Here is a 13,438-nt window from a genome sequence, read left to right on the forward strand (position 1 = left end):
GTACTCCAGCGGTCCAATGAATTCAGCCTTTTTTCATTGTTTTCTGGTTGGGCAAGCTAAGAGAAAAGGTGGGATAATAGTTGCAATGCTTGACTTCTAGAACAAGGGTCCCCAACTCCAGGATGGCAGGCCTGTTGGGTAGTGGGCCATGGAAGCAGCAGGCAAGCACACAAAGCTTCATTTGTGCATGCACTGGATCTAGGTTGCACACATGAAACCATCCCCTTCCTCCCCACCCCCGCTGCTGGTCCATGGAGCCAGAAAGGTTAGTGCCTGCTATTCTAGATGATTACATTTTTCTGATGAAACAAAATCAATACAATACAAAAAAAGGCCCTACGTTCTCATCAATACAGTATATGTGTGTCCAGAATTGTCTCTCATTTGGGGAAATCCCTCTAAGCAGTTAATTGTAATAAAACTTTGTTTACCATCAAGTTGCTAGAACAGGGGCAGAATGTGTCAAAAATAGGTCAACATTAACTGAAGCTAAATAGATAACTGTCTCGATCCTGGACTGCAGTGATCAAACCAGACTGCAATTATATTGAATTTTACATCATGGCGTGTGTGTGTGTGTGATGTTCATTTGTACAGAAAGGTGCTAGATATTTTTTGGAGCGATTCTAACCATCAAAATAGCTGTACGCCAAATTAAATTTTAAAAGGTTGTTACTTTGGTCCAGATGTTACTGCCAGATTGCTGCAGCATTAGAATTTGAAATTGCTCATTAGATCTCACCAATGCAAATAGGATGGTTATAAGAACAGAAGAGCCAAGAGCAGAAAGTCATCTAACAGTGCTAGCTTTATCCATGCTCTCATTTCTTGCTCCCCTATTTGTCATATGCTTCATACAAATCTTGTTTGTCTATGTCAGCTGTTCAAGCTAGTCCAGACTAGGAACCAATGCCATATAGATCAGTAATTTTATTATAAAGCTATAGTAACAGAAACTCATGTGTCTAAATGCATTTGTCTCCTTCCTCCCTTTATCTTCCTGTGAGCTAGGCACGGGCTTGTTTGAGATATTTACTTTCTCCATCAGGGATCAGGTCCCTTTTATCTGACCATTGCCTTGATAGTGGCTCCTCTTCATGTCCTTCAAGGCCATTCTCACTTCCCTCTACAGAATATGAATTCTTTCTCACTGGTTAAACACCAGTCCTTTTTGGAACATCACCCCAGAGATTAGATTAGCCCTGATGTTGTTGTTAGTTGCGAAGTCGTGTCTGACCCATCGTGACCCCATGGATAACGTTGCTCCAGGCCTTCCTGTCCTCTACCATCTTCTGAGTCCATTTAGGCTCACGCCTACTGCTTCAGTGACTCCATCCAGCCACCTCATTCTCTGTCATCCCCTTCTTCCCTTGCCCTCAACCTTTCCCAGCATTAGGCTCTTCTCCAGTGAGTCCTTCCTTCTCATTAGGTGGCCAAAGTATTTGAGTTTCAACTTCAGGATCTGGCCTTCTAAAGAGCAGTCAGGGTTGATCTACTCTAGGACTGACCGGTTTGATCGCCTTGCAGTCCAAGGGACTCGCAGGAGTCTTCTCCAGCACCACAGTTCAAAGGCCTCAATTCTTTGGCGCTCAGCCTTTCTTTAGCACTAATACTGCTGGCCTTTTGCAATGCCTTGAAGATATGTTTTCCGTTAATGGGCTTGGGGATCCAGAGATGTGACAGAGCCTGTACAATTATAATGTTGTTGCTGATCCTATGCAATGTTTTTTTTTAATCAGAGCTGTTGATTATGCATATGTTGCTTACATAGTTATGTATTTAATAATGTTTATAACTGTTGATAAACATTCAGTCATGAATTTGAGATCTATTTGAGAATAAATTTGAATTTATTTCAGTTATATAAACTGAAATAAACATTCTGCAAAAATTACATATTATTTTGAAAAATAACCCCAATGATTTTAGCAGATTTGATTTCCAAAGCCCAGTATTCAGATATAAAATATTGCAAGAGTACAGAATGATTTCAGTACAAAATTTGGTGGGAAGAAACAATAGACTAAAATAGTAATTCCCAATCTTTTCCTTTATGGATCCATGCACTATCATCTATGGCTTTTAATAAATACAACATAGAACATGACAACAGGCCCTACACTCCCGAAGTTGATATTAGTTGATGCTCCAAAATTAAATTTAAAAAACAATAATGAACTGTGAACTGTCAGAAGAATACGATACTCCCATCTGTCATCTTGCAAAAATACAATTGTCTTCTGTGATTTCCAGCAAGAATATCCTGTTATGAAATCTAATACCCTCATAAGGTTTAGCTATTTTAAAAAAATATTTTCCCTTTGTCATTTCCAAAGGGATTATTTGCAACGCATTGTGGATCACTATGGTTAGGAAGCACTCATCTAAAGACCACCTGGCACTCTTATTAGTTTACAATAATATTAGTGAAGCTTAAGTTTGCTAACACAGTCTTCCATAGTAAGTCTATGTGATTGTATCTACACAAAGAATGGTCTTGTAATTACTCCTCTAGCAGCCCTCTATGCTATACTTTTACCGGACATGTATTAAAATTGGAACAGAGAGAAGATTAGCACGCCAATGCACACAGATGGCATGCAAATTTATGAATTGTTCCATATTACTTTCAGTGTTAAGTTTATTTTAACTTTTACTTTGGACATGTTGTATTTTATAACTGTTGTAAAACACAAGAGTCATATTGCAATGTGTATGTTCTTATGTATGTGTGTACACAAACGCACAAATACACACATACATATATAACAAACTGCTTTTACAAGGAATATTAGCATGATTTTATAAATACCTTAATATAAAATTATTTCATTCCATTCATTCCAACACTTGCAGTGAGCAAAACAAATGAAATTCTCATGTTTTCTTTTTAAAAGATTAATCTTTTAAATATTAACCACAGAAGATCACTTGGGAACAGAAGGAGGAATGAAATCACTCCAATAGTAAGAATGTAATGTATTCTAACAGGTTGGCTGGTTTGCTATGTACAGTCACAGTGAAAAGACACACACAAAGGTAAAACAACCACATCTTTTAATAGAAAGCAATAAACATGCAAATAGCAGGTATAGAAATTTATTTGAACCAATGTTTTTACTATTAGGTAAGTTATTTTAACATTGATCCAAGCTCCCATATTTGCAAGTTAAGGGAAAATATTGCACTTTGCATTGTCTAGCACTCCTCATACATGGCAAAACATTTTAAAAACATTTTGCTTTTTTAACTTGCACACTCTCACAAGTCATGCACACACATTCAAAAATCAGAATGTTAGATTACCCAAAGCAAAACCTTAAAATTGCACTAAAGCTTTGTAAGGAAAAATATAATTCACGAGTTATACAAATTTCATGACATTTTGTTGTTTCCAGAAAATAGCCAATTACTCTTCATCTTCATTATCATTTTCTTGGCCAGACCCTTCAGACCTGTCACCTTCCAGCCGGTCTATGAGATATAAAAGCAATATTTTAAAGACAAAAGCATTCTTAGTCTTACAGCATTCTTACATTTTTAAATAGAATATAACATATATTTGTTCTATAAATATTTCTACAAATATTAGAAAGAAAATGCGAGAATAAAAACATGCAAAGCTTTCCTAATTTAAAGTAGTGCCTTAATAGAATCTACTACCCAAATATAAAATTCTGTTAAATGGTTGTTGTGTCCTCCAGAAGTTTTTAAGAGACTGGACAGCCATTTGTCTGAAACGGTATAGGGTTTCCTGCCTGAGCAGGGGGTTGGACTAGATGACCTCCAAGGTCCCTTCCAACTTTATTATTATTACCACCACCACCACCACCATTATTATTATTGGCAAAAGGCAACCTGCATGTACAGTGGCCTTTATGCTTACATTTATAAGTATCCAAGAAGAGGAGGGTGTAACAAAAGAAATTAAGAAAGCATGTCTCACAAGAAATCAAGCCCCAAAAGTATCTGGAGCTATCTTACCTGCTCGTATGTGATTCAAAGATGCCAACATCCTTAACATAAAAGAAGCTGGAACAGTAATTGTGTTTCTAGTTTCTTCCAGCATTAATTCATTTCGAGTTATAACCTATAAAGGAGTAGAATGGTAATTAAACAAACATTTAATAGAGTAGTTGTTTTCTTGGCCAATTATATATAATAGTGCAACTATTATATTAACACACAACAATGATTTTGTCTCAGTAATTGCTCATATTTAGCAAACAAATCTTGCAAATTTGAATTTCGTATGATGTACAACCACTGAAATGAATTTATTGCTAAGCTTTATGTACACTTTAATGATGTCTCAATTCATGTCACATAAACTTCATAATCCATTCCATATTATCCTAAGATTAATTTATGATCTTTTTATTTATTTATTTTTAAAAATTTTTATTGGTTTTATATAAACATATATTTAAACAAAAAAATACATATAAAAAACAAGACATGACATAAACAATACAATCAATAACAAAAATACAAAAAGAATATTTAACTTCCATTATTCCTAATCTTTCTAATCATTTTCGGGTGACTTCCTCGAATACCCCCATCTGCGTTTCTTCGTTAATCCTCATTAGCAATTTCTATTACATAATTTTAAATCGTATTTAATATCTACCTATATTTAATTTCTTATCATTTAACAATCATTATTTCATATTATCTTTAATACTAAACATTAAATTCTAAAACTACAACCTATAAACATATAAACACCTCCACCTCCACCTCCTAATTTATTATCTTTTTAAGGTAATGCAGCTATGAAAATAGTACTTCTTTCTAAATTATAGTTATTAGAGATGCAAACAGGTTCATTTGCTCAAATATGGGTAACTTAATTTGAAAAAGAGATATCACTTTTAACATAGTATTGATATTAGAGCAAAAGTACATCTTACCTCATCAGCAAGTTTCCGATTAAAAATCTTGGATTCTTCTAGTGGTGACCAGATTTTTATATCATAATCAATACCTGATGAAGCTAAAACTAAACAGTTGTTTAGAAATATATTAGAAAACATGTGTAAAGCTTTGTAAATATAAATAGCATTTGACAGTACTCTACTACATCAGTAATTACAGATAGTCCTTGACTTACAACAATTCCTTTAGTGACTGTTTGAAGTTACAATGGCACTGGAAAAAAGTTACTTATGTTTTTCCCTGTGGTCGTGTGACCAAAATTCAGATGCTTGTCAAGTGGCATGTATTTATGATGGTTGCAGGGTCCCAGAGCCATGTGATCACTTTTGTGACTTCTGCCAAGCAAAATCAATTGGAAAGCCAGATTCATTTAATAACTATGTTACTAACTTAACAGCTGTGACAAGAAAGGTCATAAAATGGGGCAAAATTCACTTAACAATGGAAATTTTGGGCTCAACTGTGGTCATGAGTCAAGGACTACCTACATCTGAAAGTTTTTTTTTGTAAAAAAATATTAAGATAGACGAGAAATCCCTATCCTGCACTATCCTTCAAGTAATGGAAAGATATGTTACTCAAAAAACAAAGAACAGGAAGATATCTCACATTAACAAATATGTAAATACTTGATACAGAAGCATTTTTTTAAAAAAATCTCAGGAATAAATATATAAGTCAATAGGAGAGAAAAAGTTTACCAGACAAATGTGAGTCTGAGAACCAGTCAACTGGGTCCCAGGCTTAATTATACATTTATTTAATTTAATTAAAGAATATTGTTTAATTAAATAATTTCTATTTGATTAATGATTTGCTTTTTTACCAATTAAATTGTTTCAATAAAATTATTAATTTCTAAAGGTAAAAGGTAAAGGTAAAGGTTCCCCCGCACATGCGTGCTAGTCGTTTCCGACTCTAGGGGCCGGTGCTCATCTCCGTTTCAAAGCCGAAGAGCCAGCGCTTGTCTGAGGACGTCTCCGTGGTCATGTGGCCGGCATGACTAGACGCCAAAGGCGCACGGAACGCTGTTACCTTCCCACCGTAGTGGTCCCTATTTTTCTACTTGCATTTTTACGTGCTTTCGAACTGCTAGGTTGGCAGAAGCTGGGACGAGTAACAGGCGCTCACTCTGTTACGCGGCACTCGGGATTCGACCCGCCAAACTGCCGACCTTCTGATTGACAAGCTCAGTGTCCTAACCCACTGAGCCACCGCGTCCCTTGTATTAATTTCTATATGGCCCAAATCTCCCGTTTAAGTGCCCTTACTCTCCTTTAGTCCTCTGTGTTCTGATAAAAACAGAATTGCAACTATATTTTTAATTTCCTTTATATTATATAAAAAGTAAGAAAATGTTTAAGAAAAACATCGGAAACAACTCATGACTGAATGATGAAGGCTTGAGGGCAAAAGTTTAAATCAACATATTCTGAATGGTTAAACTGCTTGCTACCCTTTTAAAAATATTTCTACGTTCTACTTTCAAATAAAGCTTCGGGGATGGCATACTATCTATAATAGAGCACTGTAATCTGGTGAGGGTGATAACTAATCAGTTTAACCATTTATGATATTTTGAATACTAGAGTTAAACTTTAGCCCTAAATTAGCCTTCATAAGAAGGATTTATGTAATTGAATATAGAATAGTATCGATATCCTCTTATAGAGGCACATTCCTCCTAGGAAGCTGTTACGTTGTCATAACTTTCCAGGCACTATAGTCACCATGGATATCGCATCTAGGAGAAAGATTATAATTCTGCCCACATATTTAATTTTATTATTTTTAAGTGTTTGATTTATTTTTGTACACTGCTTTACTATTCCAGGGAATGGTACTTCTTCAAGGAAGAGGCTATCCTTTACATTTATAGCACTGCTTTGCTATTTTGTAAAATCTCTGGTTGACTTGAGTTACTCCAATGAAGGACTGTGTGCTCTTCACTTGTTAAAACCATGGAACAGATGTTTATATTCATGATGTAAAATAAAATATGAAAAATATTTAAATCATTGGTTTTCCACTCCAGCTGAGTATCAATCTGTTGTCTTTTGAAATAGGATCCTGATGGAGTGTAGCACAAGGTAGGATTTGCAATCATGGAATAGGGGCAAATGTGGATTTTTCCCACACCAGTTAAGAGAAATAAAGACAAAAACAGAATGAAACATAATGAGGACTTTTTTTAGATAGAAAAGGTGATATTTCAGTCACAGGCTTCTTTCCAAAGGGGAAACTGAAATACAGGTAGTTCTCCACTTACAACCACAACTGAGTCCAAAATTTCTGTTGTTAAATGAGATGTTTGTTAAGTGAATTTTGCTCCATTTTATGGCCTTTCTTGCCACAGTTGTTAAGTGAATCACAGCAATTGTTAAGTTAGTAACATGATTATTAAGTGAATCTCGCTTCCCCATTGACTTTGCTTGTCAGGTCAGAAAAGATGATCACATGACCCCGGCACACTGCAACCATCGTAAATATGAGTCAACTGCCAAGTCTCTGAATTTTGACCATGTGACATTGGGGATGCTGCAACAGTCGTAAGTGTGAAAAATGGTCATAAGTTACTTTTTTCAGTGTCATCGGAGCTTCAAACGGTCATTGTAATGTTCTTGCTTCAAATGTCAGGATATAAGATGATGAACCAGGGTTTGGATTATCTTGCAATACACATTTCATTATTTTTGCACCAGCCAACTTTGCAAAGGATTCCATACACGGTATCTATGAAATTGTCTATTACAGATGGAGACAAGTCTTACTTGGATCAAATGGATGTGGCTGCAGACAGTTCACTACGTGATTATCTGCTTCCAGGAGCATCAGGTGCTCAGCAGTATGCCGATCCCAGATGAAGATGTGTCCACAATCTGAACCACTCATTACGAAGTTAGAACCCCAGAAATTGGCTTCTTTTATCTACAGGTAAATTAATTAATACAACAACTGAGGCACTTTATTTTTACGTTTAAGAAGCATCGCTGAGAAACATGAAAAAGAAAGCATTCAAATCTGTTCTCTAAAATCAGAGACACACTGGGCCTGAACACAGGCTTGGTAGTTTTCACTAGCAGAAGGGGAAGTTCTCACATTTAATGTTTAGATAATTACAATTTATTGTGCCAAAATCGGGAAATGTTTAGAGAAAAAATAAAATTATTTTTCTTCAAGTAGCTTGGATTATGCTTTGAAAATAAATACAGTACTAAAAAGCAAAAACAAAAGACTGCTGTATTTGATTTTTACATCTTTATATAATTATAGCATCAACTTCCTACCATCCGACACAAAGCCAGACATAACAATCCAGTTGATGCAATATAGAATTTTTCTGAATCAATTTGGAACAGTCAGTACAATATCAATAAATATTATATTTAGGCAGTAAACACAACTTTCAAAAGGCCAATGTAAATTTTGTTCATTTCAGAAGAAACTTCCAAAAAGTGATATGGATTAATTAAAAGGAAGCTGAAGAGGGTGGATGACAAAGTGTCATATATGTTTTAAAATGTAGAGATTATTTAAAACTGGAACAGAACTATAGATTGTACAACATAGTATAAGGGAAGTATTTACAGATAGGTTAATCATTTCAGCAATCCCTAAAGGAAAAACGATTTAACTTGGGATAAGAACTAAATTATACAAACAACTACACTAACAAATAAAGCTGAAGGGCACAAATTGTCAAGTGATCAAATGCTAACTAAGCTATATAGATTATTTCACCAAATAATAAAATAAATACTGCACTGCATCTGACATATAAATGTCTTCTGAATTTAATTTCAGAAAGAAGTTTTTCTCTTTTGCAAAGAAGATTAACACCTGCACGCATGGAGAATATTTCTTTCGTGAGCAGTATATTCTAAGTGCAGATCTACTAATCAATGACTTGACAGAAACATTTTTTTTAAAATTTAACATGTCACAACTTAACTCTTGTCACTAGTATAGCATCTGTAGCTTTCAGCACTTTTAAAAAAGTATGCTTAATTTTTTTCAGTGGTTTTCCATATCTGTCTTCATGGAATGATTGTTTCTATAAAATTAGCAAGGCCAAATCTAATCCATTATTTTTTATTAAGATTATTTTCTACCCAAATGATGACATCTATACATAAAGCAGCTCATGATATTTGTCATGAACAAATATAAAAAAGACAAAAGTGCCCATCACTTGAACCTAACTCCTGGTAACTACACAGACACAGAAATACCGTATATACTTGAGTATAAGCCGAATTTTTCAGCCCACTTTTTGGGCTGAAAAATTCCACTTCGGCTTATACTCCAGTCAACAAAAAAACTTACCGAGGACTTGTGCGCGGCTGAGGCTTTGGTGCTTCCGGGATCGCGCGCACCTCTCCCAAGCCACCGCCGTCCGGAGACCTGCCGAAGTTTGGGGAGGTTTGGGGAGGTGCGCGCGCACCTCCCCAAACCTCCCCAAACGTCGGCAGGTCTCCGGACCCCCGCGCCTTGCCTGCCTGCTTCTTTCCGCAGCGGAAAGAAGCAGGCAGGCAGGGCGCGGAGGAACGGAGACCTGCCGACGTTTGGGGAGGTTTGGGCGCCTCCCCAAACCTCGGCAGGTCTCCGTTCCTCCGCGCAGACCTGCCGACGTTTGGGGAGGTTTGGGCGCCTCCCCAAACCTCGGCAGGTCTCCGTTCCTCCGCGCAGACCTGCCGACCTTTGGGGAGGTTTGGGCGCCTCCCCAAACCTCCCCAAACCTCGGCAGGTCTCCGTTCCTCCTGCCGACGTTTGGGGAGGTTTGGGCGCCTCCCCAAACCTCGGCAGGTCTCCGTTCCTCCGCGCAGACCTGCCGACGTTTGGGGAGGTTTGGGCGCCTCCCCAAACCTCCCCAAACCTCGGCAGGTCTCCGTTCCTCCTGCCGACCTTTGGGGAGGTTTGGGCGCCTCCCCAAACCTCCCCAAACCTCGGCAGGTCTCCGTTCCTCCTGCCGACCTTTGGGGAGGTTTGGGCGCCTCCCCAAACCTCCCCAAACCTCGGCAGGTCTCCGTTCCTCCTGCCGACCTTTGGGGAGGTTTGGGCGCCTCCCCAAACCTCGGCAGGTCTCCGTTCTTCCTGCCGACCTTTGGGGAGGTTTGGGCGCCTCCCCAAACCTCCCCAAACCTCGGCAGGTCTCCGTTCCTCCTGCCGACCTTTGGGGAGGTTTGGGCGCCTCCCCAAACCTCGGCAGGTCTCCGTTCCTCCTGCCGACCTTTGGGGAGGTTTGGGCGCCTCCCCAAACCTCCCCAAACCTCGGCAGGTCTCCGTTCCTCCTGCCGACCTTTGGGGAGGTTTGGGCGCCTCCCCAAACCTCCCCAAACCTCGGCAGGTCTCCGTTCCTCCTGCCGACCTTTGGGGAGGTTTGGGCGCCTCCCCAAACCTCCCCAAACCTCGGCAGGTCTCCGTTCCTCCTGCCGACCTTTGGGGAGGTTTGGGGAGGCGCCCAAACTTCCCCAAAGGTCGGCAGGAGGAACGGAGACCTGCCGAGGTTTGGGGAGGCGCCCAAACCTCCCCAAACGTCGGCAGGTCTGCGCGGAGGAACGGAGACCTGCCGAGGTTTGGGGAGGTTTGGGGAGGCGCCCAAACCTCCCCAAAGGTCGGCAGGAGGAACGGAGACCTGCCGAGGTTTGGGGAGGCGCCCAAACCTCCCCAAAGGTCGGCAGGTCTGCGCGGAGGAACGGAGACCTGCCGAGGTTTGGGGAGGCGCCCAAACCTCCCCAAAGGTCGGCAGGAGGAACGGAGACCTGCCGAGGTTTGGGGAGGTTTGGGGAGGCGCCCAAACCTCCCCAAACGTCGGCAGGTCTGCGCGGAGGAACGGAGACCTGCCGAGGTTTGGGGAAGCGCCCAAACCTCCCCAAAGGTCGGCAGGAGGAACGGAGACCTGCCGAGGTTTGGGGAGGCGCCCAAACCTCCCCAAAGGTCGGCAGGAGGAACGGAGACCTGCCGAGGTTTGGGGAGGCGCCCAAACCTCCCCAAAGGTCGGCAGGAGGAACGGAGACCTGCCGAGGTTTGGGGAGGTTTGGGGAGGCGCCCAAACCTCCCCAAAGGTCGGCAGGAGGAACGGAGACCTGCCGAGGTTTGGGGAGGTTTGGGGAGGCGCCCAAACCTCCCCAAAGGTCGGCAGGAGGAACGGAGACCTGCCGAGGTTTGGGGAGGTTTGGGGAGGCGCCCAAACCTCCCCAAAGGTCGGCAGGAGGAACGGAGACCTGCCGAGGTTTGGGGAGGTTTGGGGAGGCGCCCAAACCTCCCCAAACGTCGGCAGGTCTGCGCGGAGGAACGGAGACCTGCCGAGGTTTGGGGAGGTTTGGGGAGGCGCCCAAACCTCCCCAAAGGTCGGCAGGAGGAACGGAGACCTGCCGAGGTTTGGGGAGGTTTGGGGAGGCGCCCAAACCTCCCCAAAGGTCGGCAGGAGGAACGGAGACCTGCCGAGGTTTGGGGAGGTTTGGGGAGGCGCCCAAACCTCCCCAAAGGTCGGCAGGAGGAACTGAGACCTGCCGAGGTTTGGGGAGGTTTGGGGAGGTGCGCGCGCACCTCCCCAAACCTCCCCAAACTTCGGCAGGTCTCCGGACGGCGGCGGCTTGGGAGAGGTGCGCGCGATCCTGGAAGCACGGAAGCCTCGGCTGCGCGCAAGTCCTCGGTAAGCTCCGGGCGGTCACTTGCTTCACGTCTCCTGAGGGAAGGGGGGGCGACTGGAGCGGGCGTGTTTCCTCGCCTGCTGGGCGCCGCGATTTGCCCGGGGAACGCGCGGGCCCTGAATGGCAGCGTGGAGCGAGGAAGCGGACAGCCAGGGCTTCCCCGAGAGCCGCGGCCACACAGGCTATTCCTGTGTATTCAGGCTTGCAAAATGGCGGATCGAGCCTCTGCTGGCGGCAGAGGCTTGCAGAACGGCGGATCGGCTTATACTCGAGTCAATAACTTTTTCCAGTTTTTGGGGGTGAAATTGGGGGTCTCGGCTTATACTCGAGTCGGCTTATACTCAAGTATATACGGTAGGTTGATACTGCCTTCTTCTGGGATTTTGTTTTTCTTCCCAGTCTAGCCTAGGGGCCTGGAATATTCAGATGGTCCTCCAGGTCCAACCTTGACCAGCTTCTGAGATAACTCAAATTTAGTTGGTATTGCCAGCTATTAAGATAAAATTAAATAAATTATCATAGATATACAATATCTACGTTTAGAAAAGAGACAACTCTATTATCTGCATATACCAGAATATTTCTATGCTTTTTTTCCTTTTACATTACAAGGTTATTTAATAAATAAACCGGATATTAATGCTTTGAGAATAACCTCTCCAGGAAGATAATAGTAATTGCTAAAATATTTATTATTTAATGTTTATTATTTAATAATAAAGTAAAAGATAACTTTTATTATTAAATAATAGTTTCTAAAACAAGATAGTAGAGCAATATATTTAGCAGAAATGAGGTACCATTGTCCGTGAGTTCCGATGACCTTTATAAACCATTTTTATTAAAGGGCGTCTAATATTTAGTGTTTCTAATTCTTCCATTTCCTTCCTTTCTTTTCTTCGTCTGAAAAGTTCCTGGATACGAGCAACAGCAGATCGTCTGTAGATTATGAACAGAAAGACTAGTAGTATCAGAAAATTACATAATAGCTTCATTTTATGGACAGAAATACTGGTAATTTTCAGTTACATAGTAACATAGTACCCTGCTTTTCCACTGAGATAGCAAAAGAACATTCTGCAGCATCGAGAAATAGACAAGAAAACAATAAATCATTAAGTAAGGGCATCCTATGGTCAGTTGTAAGTAAATTTTAAAACAGAATGAGCATCTGATAGATGAACCCTAGACAACACTGCAAATGCTTAAGGAAAGAAATAACTAAGGCACGGCCCAGCATTGAAGTAATGGAAGAATGTCTGCATGTGGGAATGTTATAAAGAGTAGAACACTATGCTTGGCCAGCAGTCACCATATATAGGAAAAGTGAGGCAACGGAAAGACGGGGGTATTGAATATGTATGCCTGAAAAGCAAAGTTGTCTTGGAATGCGGAAAATGAATATTTAGCACAGTTGTTTTTAAACTGGGGGTAATTACCAAATTAAGGGGAATAATTTAGGCACATTGTGAAAATAATGGAGCAATTTTTAATTGCTTCTTGTGATTTGAGGATTCAGTTTGGGATTGCTGAATTGGTTGTGTAAAACAAGACTACATGAAATTTTGGGGGTGGGGGTGGGGTAATGACATTATTTGATATTGTTTGGAGGTAGCTGAGTTGAATGATTTATGGACTGGAAAAAAGGAAAATAAGGATTCTGAACTAAAAAGGGCCACATCATACTGGAGGTAGTTAATAGATTGAGATAAGACCCCCACCTCCTCCCTGTGGATATCTTGCTCCTTCTTTGCCATCTTTGTTCATTCTTAAGACAATTTTAGTCTTAATATTGTTTTAATGTTTCATCTTCTTGCTTTTATTGGTTATAAGTTGCCTAAAGT

General features: G+C 40.8%; 1 protein-coding gene across 7 annotated transcripts in view; it reads right to left on the reverse strand.

The window, feature by feature from the left end:
* Positions 1-3,042: 3,042 nt before the first annotated feature.
* DCAF6 (DDB1 and CUL4 associated factor 6) overlaps positions 3,043-13,438 on the reverse strand; it is a 59,723-nt gene continuing 49,327 nt past the window's right edge. For all 7 annotated transcript variants that reach the window (XM_081327395.1, XM_081327392.1, XM_081327393.1 and 4 more), the window contains 5 exons: positions 12,395-12,533; positions 7,713-7,869; positions 4,917-5,005; positions 3,985-4,090; positions 3,043-3,474 (listed from right to left, as the gene is read on the reverse strand). In XM_081327395.1, the coding sequence (XP_081183521.1) occupies positions 3,410-3,474; positions 3,985-4,090; positions 4,917-5,005; positions 7,713-7,869; positions 12,395-12,533 (556 nt within the window). In that variant the 3' untranslated portion in view covers positions 3,043-3,409. The remainder of the gene's footprint in view (positions 3,475-3,984; positions 4,091-4,916; positions 5,006-7,712; positions 7,870-12,394; positions 12,534-13,438) is intronic.

The sequence above is a fragment of the Vipera berus genome (assembly GCF_964194415.1).
Source record: "Vipera berus genome assembly, chromosome: 4".
NCBI classification, from domain to species: domain Eukaryota; kingdom Metazoa; phylum Chordata; class Lepidosauria; order Squamata; family Viperidae; genus Vipera; species Vipera berus.